A 12,789-nucleotide genomic window follows, 5' to 3' on the forward strand; every position below is an offset into this window, starting at 1 on the left:
AAGGGGAGGCCAGTAAATTCAAAACTAATAAAAGGAAATGTTTTTCTACATAATGTATCGCTAACCTGTGGAACTCTCTGCAACAAGATATTATGACAGATATGGCAATTTCTTGCAATAGCCTTGAAAAATCTTATTGAATTAAGTTTAAGTATCTTGGAGTCCATTGTATTAAAAATTCAAAGTTTATGTATTATTGTGGAATTGTATGTAATGCCTCTAGAGGGGAGACATGGCCAATGTAAACCCTGGGAAGTGTTATGAGCTTCAAAGGACTATCTGAAACAATGTGCCAGACAAGAAAGAACTTTCAGGACAAGCAAAGTTTCCCAGGAAATCTCTAGGGGGAGATGAATGCAAATGTACCACACCCCCCAGTTATGCAAAAATCCAGCCTTTTGAAGCCATGCCCTGTGGAAAGAATCATTATCTGCTGATTACCTGTTCCTGGAATTTAAGGCTCAAAGGCCAAAGCTGTGTAATGGAGAGATGCACAGATTCATAGGTGTGCTTGTTCTGGGCTAACAGCTGTTTTGAACTAATAACCACAGAAAACTCTTGTTGGTGTTTGAACTACTGACTCCTACCAGAGTCCTTGTTGGAGTGGGAGTGACCTCTGATAAGCTTCCTAGCATGTGTGTAGGTTTTTTATTGTTTGTAATCTGTTTTCTCTATACTGCTTTCACCTTAGAAAGAAATGTGTGTTTAGAAAGGGCTGTATGGTGACTTTTAACCGGGGCAATTATGCTGTTTATAGCCTCTGAGAAAGGAAAGCAAAGCTGGCCTGCCTAGGCCACCTGACTTGCTGGGGAACTCATGATGAAGGCAGGGAACTGTGCAGTTGGAAAACCTCCAGTTAGGAGGGAGAGAGATGTGGGTCTCTGCCCGGGAGAAGTGACAGCTGTGGAGCTGGGAGCCTAAAAGTAGGTGCCTGTGGTGGGCCACAGAGGGGCAATACAGGTGCAGATATTGCTGACTGCAAGAGCTTCCAAAAGAGGATTCCAAAACGGATGAGGCATTATATGAGTAATGAGAACACCCAGTTACATTACATTGGAGAAGTGTAACTGTGGTACCCACATAATAACATAATACTTCAAAGATCTGACTAATCATATTACCTCCCCATGATTTCTCCATGCTACCTGTGATGCATGGAGGAATCCCTTAGTCAAATTTTATAAAGCAATCACCAAGTCCCTCCTCAAAACTTACCTCTTCCATAATGCATGCAGTAAACTGCAAGCTGATCACAGCTAGATAGGTGCCGAATTGAATTTACTGCTCCTGACTGGCTAAGAATTTGGAACATCCTATTAGTTTTGCTATTCTGTCTCCCCCATTCCCCACTCTGTGATTTGTGTTAACCTCCTGTTATGCCTTCATGCTTCAGAGCACAAACTGTCTGACGTTAGGAAGAAACTTCCCCTGTGTAATTTATTCCAGAATTGTCCTTCCTCTGAAGCATCTAATACTGGCCACTGTGAAAGAAAACATCAGGCTAGATGGGTGGCAGATCCGATCCTGTACAGCATTCCTATGAATCCATGTTTCTCTGGTGCCTTGATTTGTTTAAGTGGTGTCACTGTGTCACTATGCTCTGAAAAGACCTTTGGAATAACGTATCTGGAGGTGGTGGATTAATTTAATTTAATTAATTTCACATTATAGGCTACCAAACAGCCATCAGATAGATTCCTGACTCAAGCGAGACTTGAATCACTAACCTACAGGTTTGTCAACAACCCCTTGGACCATCTAGTCCACTGTGCATTAACTTTAACATTTATTGTAGTTCTGGCTCCCCTCAGGCCTTCCTGGTTCTAAGTAGTAGGAGAAGTGACCCGGGGCACAAAGGCAGGAGATGCTGTTATCGTGATGTTTCTAGAATCAGTGGAAGCAGAAAATATTGGGACACACAAAAGAACCCGTTATTATTAGATTTCTAGACCAAGTTTGTAGAGAATGGAAATTGGAGAAGATTCAGTTAAGCAACCAAAATGTCATTGGCTGCTTATCTGAAAGCACCCAACAATCCTTCTGAAATTCACTGGTTACTGCCCTAAACAAAGGGCACCCCTATAAACAGGAGTATATTTTTGTCCTGCATTGTGCTCTTTAGCATGCTCTGAGAACAAAGACATTTTTGGGCATCCCACTCATAATCCTTCCCTCTTCCCCCAGGCAAGCAGCCAATGGAAGCCTTTGAAGGGCGAGACAGAGAGACATTAATGTATACTTGAACAATAAAATATACGACACTTCAAGGATACTTTAAATTGCTTGAAATTTCCTAAACATGCACATTTTTCATAGGGGTGTTTTGTTTCTTACATTAGTCATTTATGATGGTAGGAGACAAAGGGCAAGTACCTAGAATATGTTAGTTCACAAGAACACTCCCAAAAGTTTCAAGTTAACTCCTTCAGCTAAAGTGCCTGTACAACTAACTGAAAACAAATCTCTCATAGAGTAACTGAATGAATTACTATATTCTGTTACACATCAGCCAGAGCCAACCATGTACAACAAGGTATTTTCCTCTTAATGTAGCCATGCTACTATTATTTCTCTGTATGCAGCATGAACTAACTATTAATGAATATGATATGGGAAAAGAAATGAGGATGAAGAAAAACATCCTCAAAGACCAAATGAGAAAATTGGGATAGTTTTGGATTAGTTTATCTTGGATTGATGCAATGGAATCAATGCAATGTACTTGATATATCAGCATATCAGAGGTTTGTTGTCTATTGTCAGCATTGCAGGGTATCTTATTCCTTGCTGTATGTATTTTTCTAACCTGTTGTCTTGGATTGTGTGCTTTCTGAACTGGGCCCCAGGCAAACAGGAGAGCTATGTGAACCCTGGAGACCCTCTTAGGGTATGTTTACACTTCGAGCTGGGGGTGTGATTGCCAGGTGGAGGAGACACACTCACACTAGCTCTGATTGAGCTAGCATGCTAAAAATAGTGTAGTCATGGCAGCATGTGTGGTGGGAGGGGCTACCCACCCAGAGTTCATGCCCATGGTCTCGGGTGGCATGGCTAGCCCCTCCCGTGGCTCACGCCACCACTGCTGCACTCTATTTTTAGTACACTACTTTGTTCTGAGCTAGTGCAAGTATGCCTTCTTGAGCTGCGACTCACCCCCTGCTCCAGATGTGGACATACCCTAGGTTTAGCTGGGGGTGGCCAGTGTGTAATGTAGGGAGCTTGGAAAGCTGACATGGTTCCCCAAAAAGCTATCTAGTCACAGGCATTTTCAGACATTTCTGGAAATGGCCACTTATCTTATCTCTGCCATTAGCAGTATTGAGAGGTGCCTGAGTTGGGCTAGATAGCTGGTGCCAGCATGAGCAGAGCACATTCCGGGGAGGTACTTAGCTCCCTGAGAGGCTTTGCAATATCCCAGCGGACCCCGGGGCATGCTGCAAAGCCAAAGGTCAGGGTTTTGCTATGTGATGACAAGTATGACTTGCTTGGGGACTACTCACTGCAGACGACAAAGGGCATTTAAATTCCTCCCTGGACACTTGTTTAGGGCTCCATTCTGTGAGTTCAGTGGCTGAATCAGAAGCCAAGAGGGCTGCTCATCTACTGGAAGGCATGAACCTGCCCCATAGATCACTGTCAGCTCTTGTACGAATGCAGGATTCTGATCCCCTTCCTCAGGTGTAAGAGTCTTCCTTATCTGCCCCATGTATCTTCCTCTACCCCTCAGAGTTCTCTGAGTCCCCCTGTGGACTTCTGTGCTTTACTCCACAGATCTCTGTGATCCACTCCACCGAGCTCTCCTCCACCCAGGGGATCTCTGTGCTTTACTCCACAGATCTCTGTGATCCACCCCACTGAGCTCTCCTCTCCCCAGGAGATCTCTGTGATCCACTCCACTGAGCTCTCCTCCACCCAGGGGATCTCTGTGCTTTACTCTACAGATTTCTGTGATCCACCCCACCGAGCTCTCCTCCCCGCAGGAGATCTCTGTGACCCACCCCACAGAGCTGTCCTGCATCTTGGGGATCTCTGTTATTCACCCCACAGAGCTGTCCTGCACGTTGGGGATCTCTATGATCCACCCCACTAAACTCTCCTCCACCCTAGGATCTCTATGATCCACCCCACTAAGCTCTCCTCCACCCTGGGATCTCTGTGATCCATCCCACAGAGCTCTCCTGTACCCTGGGGATCACTATGATTCAGGGCTCCAACATTTTGGGTTTACCCTGCAGGCGTTTTGGGGGGCTCCCGAGGTCCTTTCCCGTTGCCCCATTCCTGCGGTGAACTGCTCCATGAGAGGTGCTGCCGCTTCTGATGGGCATCTTCCTCCCACAGCTCATGGAGCAGACAGAGCTCTTTGGGATGGGGGTGGAGATCCTCCCCAGCTGGCTCTGCAGGGCCTCTTCTACAGCTGCCAGCATTGCCTGCAAAGGGGGAGGGTGCTTGTGTAAAGAAACTCCCTCCTGGCCCCAGCACACCTGAGGGAAGGGACTCCAATCTGTCTCACTGTCCTCAATGCCCCTCCCCCTGTACAGGGTGACATGGAGCCCAGCACTAAGGAAGTGCAGAGCAGGGACAGCCTATTACTATATTTACAGGATGCTCTGTGTGTAGATTAATGCATTGGGAGTTTCCAATATTACAACCTCAGCGTTCAAAAATCATGAGATTTAAATTCTGCCACCAGGAAATCACCTTTTTTTTTCCATTTTGGGTGAAGCTGGGTACTCCTAGTTTGTGTGGGATCATTGCAGGGCCAAAATTCATGCTACAGCCAGCTCTGAGGGGGGTCCACTACTAGGGCTGCCAACTTTCTAATTGCAAAAACAGAACACCCTTGTCCCGCCCCTTCCCCAAGGCCCTGCCCCCGCTCACTCCACCCCCTCTCACACCCTTGCTCGCTCTCCCTCACTTTCACTGGGCTGGGGCAGGGGGATGGGGTGCGGGAGGGGGTGAGGGCTCTGGCTGGGGGTGTGGGCTCTGGGTTGGGGCCGAGATTTGGTGTGTAGCCCTTGGGCCACAAAGTTTGCCCACCCCTGCACTGGTGTAAATACATTGATGGAAGTAACGGTCCAGGCAAGGCCTGATTCAGTTTATGCAAATGAAAGGTAGACTGTTGGGTGTTTTGTCTGAAGTTCCACCCTGGGGACGCCTGTGATCTTCCTTAGGGATCTCTCTCTTCCACCCTGGAAGCTATCATCCACATCTTGTTTCTCTCCACCCCCTGGATCTCTCCTGCATTCAATATAGTCTGAACTCATTTTACATGGACAATATGCAGCTGAGGTCCACATTGCAGACAGGAAAGAAGACACTTGCTGTAAATGAAGCTGTGTTAATGTCAGTGGAAGCAGGATATTAGGCCCAACGATTATAATGTTGCTTTTATGCAAACTCCCTGTCTGAGTCTCCAGCAGCCTGCCCAGACTTGGAGGATAATACACAAATTCATTCATTCACATGGGTGCAAGAAGTTACCTTGGCTCTCTCCAGGTTTTTCCTTTGTTCATGGAATGCAGATGGGCTTTTCAGTGCTGCAATAAGAAACACAGAGGCACAATCAGCACAAGGGAAGGAGCAAGCAGCCACCAGAATACTCAGCAATAGAATTTTAACAAGTGCTATAAAAATAGCAACACAAATGAGCCGATCTCTTTATTGAGCTAACTAAAAACTTAGGAAAGCTATGGGAAATCCCAGTCTCTCAACCAGGCTGTGGCAGGAGAGCAGAGGGGATGGAGAGCAAGGGGCGAGCAGAAGCCCAAGGCAGAGAGATGGTGCAGGCTGTGCAACTCAGCGCTCAATGGGACACTTCCTCTTCTAGGGGAGGCTCTTCCCTGGAGACCTCTCAGTGGGTTACAGCACCTCAGAACATAGTGGGGAGGAGAAAGCAAAGGGTCAGTGCCCAGAAGAGAGGAGACCTCGTTAAAGGACTCTGTCAGCAGGTGGGCCTGCAAGTGGCTCAAACTGTGAGGCCAAGTCCAGGGGAACATGAAAAAACAAAGGGATCTCGTCATTCTTCACTTGGGTTGCAAGTGTATATTAATCACAGGGCTCAGAAGCTTTTGTTCTCTGCTCTCCTCCCCAGTTTCTCCACTCACTGCACACCAACCTCTTCTCTGTTCATTTACACAATCCCCTTCTTTGCAGCTCCCGCCTTCAAGCAGCCTTCCTGGCTCTCTGTCACTCTTCTCCATCCCCCTGTGAAAGGTGCTGGGCAACTGAACTGTGGGTTTGGGGAGTGCTAAGTTAGCATATGACCCAGCCTGGGAGCCAAAGTCAGCAGGCTGCCCTAGCCACCACTTTCAAACACTCTTCCTGAAAGCGTTTGGTTTTCCCCTGAGAGGGTTTCGAAGAGAAGGGCGTCTGTACAATTCTGTTCACCCTCTTCAGAATATTATATCATGCAGGGGAGGTCAGCCTGATTGGTGAGGGCCCCTGTGGCACATGCTAAGGCCCACAGCTCTCTAGGGATTACATACAGCTTGTGGGTTGAATCTGGGTAATTTCTGAGTTCCACTCTTTGTTATTCCTGGGTACTTCAAAATACCAATCGACAATAAGTCCTTTAGTATCATTTCAGTATCAACTTCCGAGAGCTGAGTGTAAAGAATCTGTTTCCAGTGCTGTTCAAAGCCTCTGAGGACAATATCTGGAACTTTATGTTAAAGCTCAGCTATAACTTATTTATATTTCTGGCTGAAAACCGTGGTTTCCAAAGTGCAGAAATAAAGGCTGTGAACAAAAGCAAGGCCATAGTTTGCTCCGCGTCACGTTATTCCCCATTTGCAGGGTGGAAATGAGAGCAGAGTTTGGTTCTCCATTTGAAATCTGTAGGAAAGACTCAGTCTTTTTTGGGTGTCCAGGGAATTTCTTCTCTGGCAAGAAAAGAAAAAAGACTCAAACATCTCCTTGGGTTCCCGCATTGAATGGAAGGGGCATTCTAAAGTGAGGAGTTCGGGGGTCTGTTTTGTTTGGCACCATTTATTTAGCTAACTTACAGCTTGATCCTTGACAGGAATAAAAAAAGGGGTTAGAAATTCATTTTGCACAGGGCTCAGAAACTAGTGGCCAGTCTACACTCCAGAAATGTGGGAGTAAATGGGGAGCTCAGGCAGAACAAATAAACATGTAGGCGAAGGGAAAAGAGGCCAAGGGGAATTTTGGGTGGAATGGCTGGTGGAAGGGGATGGATCCAGTGAAAAAGTAGGATGGATCACACCAAAGTACAAAGGGCCAGGGAACCTTTTCTTGCTTCCAACATTTCAAGAGCAGACAGACAGACATGCTTGTATGATTGTGCCGTGCTTTGGTGAGCAGCCATGAGGATGGTGACAGCTGTTTTAGTCAAAAGCAAAATAAAATGAATGCACACAAAAAAATGAAGTAAGTAAGGGACGTTACTTTTGATAGCCCAGTTCACTACGAAGTCCTAGTGTTATGAGGTTTCTGTGGGCAGGAATTGACCAGGTCAAACTTCATTTCATGCTATTCATAATGAAATTGTTGCAGAATTTAGTCATTTACCAAGATTTTGGAGGAATTATGTGGATGCTGCAGCTTGTATTAGTCTGCAAAACAAATAAAGGTATTGCTAGCATCGGTTCTTCAAACAACATATCAGGATAGATCTGTGATGGGATTCACCAGTTTGGAAGTGCAGGTGGCTTTGCAGAAAATGGACAAAGCTGCTGCACTTGACATGCCAATTTTAGGACTAGTTTTTGCCTTTAAAGCACAGCCCTGTGTTTGGGAGGATGAGGAGGAGCCTCTGTGTAGCCTGAGCCCAGCATGAATTAGGCCAGAATTCTACTGGGGATCTTGAGAATCAATCTCTGTAGCAGCAGCTGGTCCACCACCCAGTGCAGTGAATGGCTAGTTCCAGCCCAGCCCTCCCATTTTGGGTCAGCTAGCAGAGTCTGACTTGCAGATTGTGGCTGACCCCTGCGCAGGGTTGCTAGGGAAAGACTCCTTGCACACTCTTCCCTGGTTGGGAACATACCCACACAATCTGCCCCTTTGTGGATCATGAAATGTAGACAGTTAGCGATACTCCTGACTTTATGGCAAATGCTTCCCAGCAGTTTCACAGAGTGAATTTGCCCAGTAAACCAGGCATGAAACATTTTCATCAAGCCAATAAAATTGCATCCGGATGAGATGTTCAATAACATATCCTGTTGTTTTGGCCCTCCCATTCACTAACGGGGCAGGTTTGGCTCAGTTACTTTAGTATGAATCCAGAGTTCCTCCATTGACTTCACTGAGCCTGATTCTCTGCTTACTTTCACAAGTTCTACCCCTCCATTAGCTGAGCGAGGCTGAGATTGGAGTTTGTGCTATTCTCACCCAAGGCAGTCACCCATCTCTCCAGGGGGGAGGAGAGGGGCATGTCTGCAAAGCCTTCCTCTCTCTTCAGTCACAGTCTACCCCATAGGCTGTGCAAGGCTGGTCCTTGCCTTTGCGTCCCTGACTGCTTTAGCTATTCCATTTGGAACTGATCACAGACTGACCTTTCACAGCATCAGGTTGTTCCCACCGTTGAGGCCACATGGGACACTCCTGCTGCACACTAGCTAAGATGCTTCAGCTTGGTGCATTTTGTATTATTTGTTTGAGGCTTTCACTTTAATGATCTTTCAGTAAATGGTTCCAGAACATTGTAGTGTTCAGCACCTCCAAGTGCTATTGAGAACATTCATAAGTCATTGGTATCCAGAAGGGATTGCTCAACACTTTTACCCACTGATTTTCTATTATTGTGAATATTAATCTGTCTCTCTGTCCTCTGTGGGTGGAAATCTAGAAATGGATCAGTTATAAAGAGGAGGCTAAATTCTTTGCAATAGAATTACACCAGCAGAAAATCTGGCGGAGGGATTTTAAAATTACCCTTGTCCAAAATCCAGGACTGACAGTGTCCACTCTTGGACCAGTTTCATGATTAAGGTCTGATATCTTGTGACTCCTTAAGGCTGCTGTATCTCACAGAGTAGTTTTCTAATATACTGTATAAAACAATCATATCCAGCCCTGGTGACTTTTGGGATCTCAAACTTTAAAATCATGACACCCAGGTTTACAGAACAGCTCTTTTTGATATATTGTAGACCGCACACTTTGTGCATTACAGCAACCCCACCTCATTCCATACTCACCTCAGTGTATGGAATGAGGTTCCAGTTGATGTGCACCTTCAAGAACTCAGCTTACATATGTATGCTCAGTGCCAGCAGAACATGGGGACACCATTAGGAACAGACCCTTGTTGTTAGGACACATTGACTGTGCATGTACAAACCCTCTGCGAGCTGGACTATTGAAAGGCATCTTTGAGATGCAGCAACAATCTCTCTGTCAAATGTCTAGTTTCTATCCTTCCTTGTGACATGATAGTGCTGTTAAGAAATGTGCACATTTGTATAATGGCAAAAGAGTATTTTATTGTCTTCATTCTCAAAAATGAATGAACCATTTGTGCTTAGTCTCTCCCCACATGGCCCCCTTGGACAGAGGCCTGCAAAATGCCAGCCCAAAAGGTGAGAGTGTGGCAAAGCTGTAAGCAACAGGAAAAGGCCTTTGAGGTTTCTGCACTAGTGCCAGTGCCTCTGCTGTGCGTTTCTGTGCCGTGCGCAATGCAGGAATTCTTTAGAAAGCATTAGGTCCCCATTTCTAAAAGTGCATGTGCCCCATGTACTCACACCATTGGGGGATTTCCAACTGCACAGACCTTTATGTTCAAGAACTCCAGTTTATGCACATGCAATGGGACACTCTGCATGCTCATCTTGAGTGTGCCTCTTTTAAAATGTGGGCCTGTCATCTAACAGGAGATGTTAGAGGTGGCACAGAAATCTGACACTGTGACCAGCTCTTGCAATTCTATCACAAGTCTGACAATATTTGGTGTTTTTTTTAAAGCCCCAGGCTCTTGGATTTACATAAGAATCTCAATTTACATTAAAAATAAAAAATAAAAATGTCTAGACTTCCTGGTTGCAGAGAAAAGCTTGAAAGTATGAACCCAACAGGCTCAAAACCCAGAATGCAAATCAAAAGAACTCAACATTTATTATATTTTAAAATCTCATGATTTATATAACAATCTCATGATTTGGGGCCTGACTCACGAGTTTTGCATGCTTGAGGGTGCATACACTGATTAGCCTTTACTGCTAACACCGATTACAGACTCATGAAAGCAAGAGAATTAGAAAGATGGTGGGAGAGATAATCCAGGTGTTGAATGGAATGCTACAGACATACTGTTACTGAAATGTCTTGTTACTGGGGAGCAGAGACCATAGTGCTATCCTCTGTTTGGGTTTAAGAGCTGTCTGAATAGCACAGTCCTCAATGAGGTCCATATTATAAAGCACAATAGCCAATAACAGAGAAAGAAAGGAGCAAGTAAGAAGTGTATTAGGCCTTGCAAATTTGCAGTGCTTTGCAATTATTCTAAAGGGGCAGTGAGTAGACAAATTGTATAGGGACAAATGCTTGACCTGGGTTACTGCTAACATTATAGCTTCTGTACATGGAGGGCTGTTCTAGACTAGGATGAAATGTGTCAGTTAACAAGGCAGAAGGGAGGTCTGAGATCTAGCTGACTGGCTCCATTGTTGCCACTTGCTGGCTTCATGCAGCTGGGCAGTGCAGGTGCAGCAGGCAGGCCAGTTTCATTCTTGCCCTTCCTGGCTCTCATATGCTAGCACAGTGCTGTTGGGTTTGGCCTTGGCTTTCTGAAACATTGGGCTATAGCGAGTGCTGGGCTGGGCTGGATCCCACCAACTGAACTAGTGGCTGCAGAGCCTTGGTGAGGGAAATCTGCTTAGGAGGTAGGGAGATCTGAGCAGGGCACAGCTCACGTGTGCTCCACTCATCCAGGGGCCAGGGGATGCAGAGCAGGTGCACTGACTCAGCATGGCTGTCAGCTGGCCTCTGGCTATACATCTGCTGGGGAGTTCTGGCTGTGCCTGGGAAAAGGGCTGGGTATGAATCCCACCAGGTAGCACAGTCCCTGCTGACTCACGGGCTGTGCCAGGGGTTGGGGAAACTAGGTCATTGTTTTTATTGACTCTTGCCTTTTTTAAATAAAACAGCAAGCTGTTCAGCTTTGACTGCATGTCACTGCCCTGTGACAGGGAGACTCTGGCCACCACCAGGCCACAGACCGCTTGAGATTGGAGAAAAATCATGATTGCTATCACCCCCTCTCCTCTTTCCAGGGAAATTCATTCCAGCAGAAAATCCCGGACAGCTCCCGGCAGCTTGCTGTTGGTTTGCCAGCCTGTTCCCTGCCTCTGGGCCCGAACCTGCCAGGTGATGAGCACCTCAGGAGACCTGGCACTTTTCAGGTTCAAATGTGTTATCAGACTCCTGCTCTGATCATGCAGCGAACTGTTTGGCCCAGACAGGCCTGTGCAATGGAGATTTTGAACAGAACAGGAGGGTGACCTGCAATGCACAAGAGAGGGGACTAAAACTCTACTAAGGATGATGGCTAGCAGGCCAGATCCTCAGCCAGTGTAAATCGGGGCAGCTCCACTGACATCCATAGAAGGCCTCTGCATTATAACCCATATGATAGATATCCAAACATAGTGCTCAAATGCCAGCTAGCGCAGCGTGGAGGTAGCAGGGTCCTCCCCAGAGCCCAACTTGCCAACCAGTGGTGAGAGTGAAACCCAGTCAGGTGGAGGGTGCCAGAGAGCAGCTACCTATAAGCATCAGGAGGCTAATGCAGCATCTGCAGGAACTACTGGTGGCTGTGCTCTAGCTCTGTGAGGCATGTGGCACAGAGAGTGGCAGGTGAGGTACTCACGTGGCATGATGCCCTGGTCTGCCAGCTGCTCACGGGTTCTTCTCTGCTGAAGCCGTAACTGTAAAACTGTTAGAGAAAGAGTGTCAGGAAGAGATGCAAACTTTTTCCTGAAGCAAGTAACTTTCTGTGAACAGCCCCAGAGAGCTTTCAGCAACACGCCCAATGCCTTTCTGTCACCGAGGATGAAAGACAGGCTTGCCCTTAACACAAGGAGGAGAGAGGAAGTCCCTTAAGGGGAGGGGTGTTCCTGAAAAATAGTAAGGGAGCTCCTGCAAAGCAGGTGCTGAGGCATCGCTGTGATCCTGTTTTATTCAATATCTGTAGGGCAGCGTTCCTGGACTGGGGGGGCAGAAGGATCAGCAGGTGAGAGAGGACACAGACAGAGCCTCTTAACTGTTCTCCAGAGTCTCAAATTTCATTTAAAAAGAGCACCACAGCTTGAAAGAAAACCTTCCAAATGGGCAACAAATGTAAAAGATGCTCAAGGCTGCAGAGAACCTGAAACAGAGCTCTGAGCTGCCCCATTCAGTAAAATGGGGTCGGCGCATTATACTTTGTAATGTCACCATTGCTGGCTATTTCACTGCCCATCACAGCATGTCTGAAAGGAAAGGAAGGGTCTGTCCTAGGGCTTCCCATAGCGCAGGGCATTCTGGAGGCGTGTCAAGGACTGGCCAGGGGGACACAAAGGCAGCATCCATTAAGAAGGGGAGACTTTTAAGCACACATGGAGGCCTTGCAAAGGGTGTGATTGATTTCATTTTCCGATGGTGGCTCAGCGTTCAGTAGTTTGGGACGTGCTACTCCAGGGCAACCAAAAAACCCAGAATGAAACCAAAGTGCACGGCAATTCCTGGAGCGCTGTGAGAGCTTTCAGCCACACTGAACCTCCCCCGGAAACATGGGACCTAAATAACATGGGTTCTTTGTGTCTGCTGTGCTGCAGGTGGGATATGTGAGAG

General features: G+C 46.6%; 1 protein-coding gene across 1 annotated transcript in view; it reads right to left on the minus strand.

Moving 5' to 3' along the window:
- The window catches only part of MYOCD (myocardin), a 55,228-nt gene extending 43,328 nt beyond the window's left edge, over nucleotides 1–11,900 (minus strand). The window contains exons 1-2 of the mRNA XM_065415763.1: nucleotides 11,828–11,900; nucleotides 5,482–5,537 (exon numbers count right to left, since the gene is read on the minus strand). Coding sequence (XP_065271835.1) covers nucleotides 5,482–5,537; nucleotides 11,828–11,834 — 63 coding nt within the window. The 5' untranslated portion in view covers nucleotides 11,835–11,900. The remainder of the gene's footprint in view (nucleotides 1–5,481; nucleotides 5,538–11,827) is intronic.
- Between the last annotated feature and the right edge of the window lie 889 nt (nucleotides 11,901–12,789).

The sequence above is a fragment of the Emys orbicularis genome, chromosome 13 (genome assembly GCF_028017835.1).
Source record: "Emys orbicularis isolate rEmyOrb1 chromosome 13, rEmyOrb1.hap1, whole genome shotgun sequence".
Classification (NCBI taxonomy): domain Eukaryota; kingdom Metazoa; phylum Chordata; order Testudines; family Emydidae; genus Emys; species Emys orbicularis.